Source organism: Chaetura pelagica, unplaced genomic scaffold (genome assembly GCF_000747805.2).
Source record: "Chaetura pelagica isolate M959 unplaced genomic scaffold, ChaPel_1.0 scaffold625, whole genome shotgun sequence".
Classification (NCBI taxonomy): Eukaryota; Metazoa; Chordata; class Aves; order Apodiformes; family Apodidae; genus Chaetura; species Chaetura pelagica.
Window position 1 is genome coordinate 24,579 of NW_009953499.1, and position 6,498 is coordinate 31,076.

General features: G+C 64.8%; 1 protein-coding gene across 1 annotated transcript in view; it reads right to left on the minus strand.

Annotated features, from left to right (window-relative positions):
* Window positions 1-2,201: 2,201 nt before the first annotated feature.
* PLEKHM1 (pleckstrin homology domain containing, family M (with RUN domain) member 1) overlaps window positions 2,202-6,498 on the minus strand; it is a 53,559-nt gene continuing 49,262 nt past the window's right edge. The window contains 7 exon segments of the mRNA XM_009999329.1: window positions 2,202-2,379; window positions 2,465-2,570; window positions 3,516-3,755; window positions 4,028-4,126; window positions 4,726-4,836; window positions 5,682-5,778; window positions 5,983-6,087. Coding sequence (XP_009997631.1) covers window positions 2,202-2,379; window positions 2,465-2,570; window positions 3,516-3,755; window positions 4,028-4,126; window positions 4,726-4,836; window positions 5,682-5,778; window positions 5,983-6,087 — 936 coding nt within the window.

Here is a 6,498-nt window from a genome sequence, read left to right on the forward strand (position 1 = left end):
CCCCCGCCGTGTCCCCAGGTCCCCAAATGTCCCCGTTGCATCCCGAGTTGTTCCCGTGACGTCCCCGAGTCCCACCGCACCCCGAAGTGTCCCCAAAGTGTCCCCAAAGTGCCCCCCAGTGTCCCTGCCGCACCCCGAAGTGTCCCTGTTGTGTCCCTCTGTGTCCCAGTGTTCCCATTGCACCCCAAAGTGTCCCAAAGTATCTCCTTGTGCCCCAAAGTGTCCCTGTCATGCCCCCTCGTGTACCCCCGTGTCCCTGCTGCACCCCAAAGTGCCCCCAAAGTGTCCCCTCCTGTTCCCCAGTGTCCCTGCTGCACCTCAAAGTGCCCTCGTTGTGTCCCCCTGTGTCCCAAAGTACCCCCTCTGCACCCCAAAGTGTCCCAAATGTCCCCTTCTGTCCCAAACTACCCCCACTGCACCCCAAAGCATCCCCTCGTGTCCCAAAGTGTCTCCTGGGGTCCCAAAGTGTCCCCACTGCACCCCAAAGTGTCCCCAACATGTCTCCTCGTGTCCCCCAGTGTCCCTGCTGCACCCCAAAGTGTCCCTGTTGTGTCCCCCTGTGTCCCAAAGTACCCCCCTGCACCCCAGTGTCCACATCGTGTCCCCTCGAGTCCTTCAGTGTCCCTGCTGCACCCCAAAGTGTCCCCTTGTGCCCCAAAGTGTCCCCACTACACCGCAAAGTGTCCCTGTCGTCCCCTCGTGTCCCCCAGTGTCCCTGCTGCACCCCAAAGTGTCCCAAGTGTCCCCCAGTGTCCCTGCTGCACCCCAAAGTGCCTCCATTGTGTCCCCGTGTCCCAAACTACCCCCACTGCACCCCAAAGCATCCCCTTGTGTCCCAAAGTATCTCCTTGTGCCCCAGTGTCCCCACTGCACCCCAAAGTGTCCCTGTCATGTCCCCCCGTGTCCCCCAGTGTCCCCACTGCACCCCAAAGTGTCCCTGTCATGTCCCCTCGTGTCCCCCAGTGTCCCCTCTGCACCCCAAAGTGTCCCTGTCATGTCTCCTCGTGTCCCCCAGTGTCCCCTCTGCACCCCAAAGTGCCCCAATTGTCCCAAACTGCCACCACTGCACCCACAAAGCATCATCCCCTCGTGTCCCAAAGTGTCCCCTTGAGCCCCAGGATGTCCCCACTGTACCCCAGAGGGTCCCTGTCACGACCCCCCCGTCCCCTCGTGTCCCCGTTCCATCCCCAACTGTCCCCACCCACCTCACCCCAAAGTGCTCTGCTTGTGTCCCCAAGTGTCCCCACTACAACCCAAAGTGTCCCCTCATGTCCCAGCCATCCCCACTGTGTCCCAACCCCCTGACCTGTCCCTGTTGTGTCCCAAAGTGCCACCTCCCCGTCCCAAATCCTCCTGGTGTCCCTGCCATCCCCTTTAGTGTCCCTATGATGTCCTCAGGCGTCACACTTGTGTCCCTCACTGTCCCTTTTGTGTCCCTCACTGTCCCTTTTGTGTCCCCTACCGTCCTGGTTGTGTCCCAGACTGTGACCCTAAGTGTCCCCACCCCAGAGGGGTGACACTGGGTGACAGGAGCTCCTGTCCCACTGCTCCCCAGTCCTGGGGGACACTTGTCCCCCCGCAGTGACACCGGTGGTGACACAGGGTTCGGTGACACCCCAAAGCCCAGGGGACACCCGGTGGCCCCGCAGCCCCTCTGGGGATGCTGAGATCCCCTTGTCCGTGTCCCCAAGGGTCACCAGGAGCCAAGCAGCACCGAGCCAGGGCTGTGTCACCGCTGTCCCCGGGGCTGTCCCCGTGTCCTGCCAGCAGTGCCGCTTTATTTGGGAACACGGAGGGGCCGAACCAGACACCGGCTCCTCCCTGCCCGCCCCGCGGGCACTGGGGGGCACTGGGGGGCACTGGGGGGCCCTGCCACCCCTTCCCAGGGCCAGCTGGGGACTTCAGGGCTCCACCTCCCCCTCCTGACCCTCCCAAACCCCACACACTCCTGGGGGGCTCAGCCTCGGAGGATCTGTCCCCAAATGGAGGGGGTGGCAGATGGGGACAGGGCTGCTCGGAGGGTCCCTCGAGCCACATCCTGAGCAGGCTGGGCCACCTCAGCACCCTTCCTGGAGCCCACGAGTGTCACCTCCCCACTGCCCAAGGTGACATGTGGCCGAGTCCATCCCCTGAGACGCCGCTGCTTGGTGACCCCAGGGTTGGCTTCTGTCCCCAACGGGTGTCCCCCAAGGGAGGGGGTGTTATCCATCAGGGAAGATGTAGCTGTAGTGGTTGAGGATGTGCTCCACCACCTGGTTCTGGAAGACCATGTGCATGGCCATGTTACCCTCCTCGTGGGGTGGCCTCAGCAGGGTGGGCCCGAAGACGATGGCGACGCTCTGCACCGACATGCGGTTCTGCTCCCGGCACTGCACCACCCTGGGGGACAGGGGAGGTGTCACCCGCCCCGTCCCCAGCACAGCGGGTTGGGGTTTTGGGGGGGGGGAGGTGGGACGGGTGGCACCTGCAGAGGTGGCGGAAGAGAACCTGCATGGTGTCGTGGTGGGCGGGAGGGAGAGAGGACACCAGGTCACGGAGGCAGCGGGACCGCCGGGCCGGGGCCTGCAGCTCTGCCAGGGGCAACACGGGGGTGCTGGCTCGGGCAGCATCTGTCCCCATCCCTGTCCCCATCCCTGTCCCCATCCCTGCCTTCATCCCTGTCCCCATCCCTGCCCCCATCCCTGCCTCCATCCCTGTCCCCATCCCTGTCCCCATCCCTGCCTTCATCCCTGTCCCCATCCCTGTCCCAATCCTTATGGCCATCGTCATCCCCATCTTCCTTCCCATCCCTGGCCCCATGCCATCCCTGCTCCTGTCCCCATCTGTGTCTGCACCCCATCCTATCTCACCCCTCTCCATCCCATCCCAGTCCCCACCCCTCTCCATCCCATCCCATCCTATTCCCCATCCCCTCTCCATCCCATTCCCATCCCTGTCCCCATCCTTGTCCCCAGTCCCACCCCCATCTCCATGCCATGCCACACACTGTGTCATTTCTGTCCCTTTCTTCATCCTTCTCCCCATCCTATCCCCATCCCATCCCTGCCCCCCATGCCCCCCCCTGCCATCCTTCTCCTTGTCCCCATCCTTGTCCCCATTGTCTTCCCCATCCCACCCCTGTCCTCATCATTTCAGACATCCCATCCCCATCCCTGTCCCCATCCATGTCCTCAGCTCATCCCTCCCTGTCCCTTCCCCAACCTGGCCCCATGTCACCCCATCCCTGTCCCCAGACAATCCCCTCCCTGTCCCCATCTCATCCCCTTCCCCTCCCTGTCCCTATCTCATCCCTATCCCTGTCCCCATCCCTGTCCCCATCCTGTCCCTTCCCCTCCCTGTCCCCATCCCTGTCCCTATCCCTGTCCCCATCCCACCCTTGTCCCCAGCCCATCCCTCCCTGTCCCTTCCCCAGCCTGGCCCCGTGTCACCTCCATCCCTGTCCCCATCCCTGTCCCCATGCAATCCCCTCCCTGTCCCCATCTCATCCCCATCCCATCCCCATCCCTGTCCCTCACTGATGGCCATGATGAACTGGTCGAAGTGGCTGAAGGGCACCAGTGGCTCCGGCAGTTCCCTGAAGAAGAGCTTCAGGGCGCCCGTCACCAGGTGCACGTCCTCCCAGCGCCCGTCGTCCAGGTCCAGGTGCTCATCTGTGGGGTGGCAGCACCTCAGAGGCCCTGTCCCCTCTTTGTAGCGCAGTTTCTGGATGGTGGCCAAGTTGCCGCTGACCCGGTAGAGCCCGTCGATGTCCAGGCCTGGCAGAGGTGGGTGGGGGGGACAAAGGGACACCACCCAGGTCACCCCAACCCACCCTGGGATGTGCCACCAGCGAGGGACCTTCAGCCACCCACCTTGTCCCCCGGGAGATGCCACTGCCAGGTGGCACAGGGTGACGGCGGCCGCTGCAGCCCCGCCAGCGCCCCGGGAGCCCAGGGAACACCCAACTGTCCAGCTGAGGCTTTACCCAGGGCTGTCCCCACCCCGGTGCCACCCGGTTGTGCCCAGTGTCCCCGTGCCCAGGTGGTACCTCTCCTCTCCACGCTCTGGATGCACTGCAGGACAAAGCGGGGCACCGTCCCCCGCTCCCGCTCGCACAGCGCGGCCAGCGAGCAGCCGAACACCGGGTCTGGGGACAGCAACGGGACATCAGCGCTGGGGACACGGGTGGGGCACCCGGGGACACTGATGGGGTACCCGGGGACACTGACAGGACACCCAGTGACACCAACGGGACACCCGGTGGCACTGACGGGACAGTCAGTGACACCGATGGGACACCTGGTGGCACTGATGGGACATCTGTTGACACCAACAGGACAGCTGGTGACACTGACAGGACACCCAGTGACACCGACAGAACACCTGGTGACACTGACAGGACACCCAGTGACACCAACGGGACACTCAGTGACACTGACGGGATACCCAGTGACACTGATGGGACAGCTGGTGACACTGATGGGACACCCAGTGACACTGATGGGACAGCTGGTGACACTGATGGGACACCCAGTGACACTGATGGGACAGCTGGTGACACCGATGGGACAGCTGGTGGCAGGGCTGGGCAGGGGACAGTGCTGGGGACATCCTGGAGGGGCCTGTCCCGTAGGGGGGTGACACCAGGGGATGTTCCCCCGCTCCAACCCCCTGTGCCACCACCGGGCCTGGGGACACCCCGGGGGGGCTCAGCCCCACCCCAGCACCCCCCGTGTCCCCACGCACCCCGGATGTAGCCCCTGTCCCTCAGCGCCTGCGCCGTCGGCCTCCGCTGCAGGAACCTGCGCAGCTTGTTCCTCACCCTGCTCAGGTCACTGTCACCTCCCTGCCCGGGCCCTGCTGGGACAGGGCACAGCTCATCCCAGTGCCACCCCGGTGTCACCACAGTACCACCCCAGTGGTACCCCAGTGCCAACCCAGTGTCATCCCAGTGTCGCCACCCCAGTGCCACCCCAGTGCCACCCTGGTGCCATCCCAGTGCAATCCCAGTGCCACTCCAGTGCTATCCTGGTTCCATCCCAGTACCACCCCAGTACCACCCTGGTGCCACCCCAGTGCAATACCAGTGCCATCCCAGTACCACCCCAGTGCCACCTCGGTGCCACCCCAGTGTCATCCCAGTGCCACCCCCGTGCAATCCCAGTGTCATACCAGTGCCATCCCGGTGCCATCCCAGTGCTACCCTGGTTCCATCCCAGTACCACCCCAGTGCCATCCCAGTGCAATCCCAGTGCCACCCCAGTGCTATCCTGGTTCCATCCCAGTGCCACCCCAGTGCCAACCTGGTACCACCCACCCCAGTGCCACCCCAGTGCCATCCCAGTACCACCCCAGTGCCACCCCAGTGCCACCCCAGTGCCATTCTGGTGCCATCCCAGTGCAATCCCAGTGCCACCCCAGTGCTATCCTGGTTCCATCCCAGTACCACCCCAGTACCACCCTGGTGCCACCCCAGTGCAATACCAGTGCCATCCCAGTACCACCCCAGTGCCACCTCGGTGCCACCCCAGTGTCATCCCAGTGCCACCCCCGTGCAATCCCAGTGTCATACCAGTGCCATCCCGGTGCCATCCCAGTGCTACCCTGGTTCCATCCCAGTACCACCCCAGTGCCACCCCAGTGCCACCCCGGTGCCACCCCAGTGCAATCCCAGTGCCATCCCAGTACCACCCCAGTGGTACCCCAGTGCCCGCGGGCGCAGCTCAGGGCCGGGCTGAGAACGGGCCCCAACTCATCACACCCATGAGGTTTTCCCACCCCGAGAGCTGCTGGTTCATCCTGGGGGGTGGCCGGAAACCACCCCCTTGGTGACACGTCTGTACCCGTGGGGATGTGACGGAGCAGCGTGGTCCTTTTGCTCCCAGCTTTGTCCCCAGGTGTCCCCTTCGCTGCTGGCGGGCTGAGCCAGGAGGGCGCTGGCATTGCCACCCACCCACCGACCCCGCGGGGTGGCTGAGGTCCCCCTGCTGTCCCCCTGCTCACCTCCAGGACGTGCTTCTTGCTGGACTTGTCCCTGGTGGCCCAGGCCAGGGTGGCCCCAGCCAGCTCCACCGTGTGCTCCGGGGTGCTCAGGCTGCTGGGCTGACGCTGCGGGAGCAAGGTGACAAGGGTGACACCCACCCGGGGTTGGGGGGGGACACAGGGACACCAGGCTTTCCTCCTTGTGAAAGGCAGGTGTGGCAAATGTCCCCTGTGGGACACTGTGTCCCCTCCCCTGGCACCCGGGGCTCTGGAGGAGGGGGACGTGCTGCTGCTGCTGTGGGGTGGGTGTCGTGGCCACCAGGTTGGGGACAGCTGGGTCCTAGAGCCACTGTCACCTCCTGGGACATCCCCAGCCCTGCCTGGGGACCCCAGGGATCTTCAGCTCCAGGGTCCTTCTTGGTGGCAGCACAGAGCAGGAGCAGTGTCCCGGGGGGAGGGTGGCTGTCCCCAGGGAGGGGACAGGCCCTGGGCCTGCTCCCCCCACCCCGCCCCTCTCCCTCCCCCCCCAGGGCATCC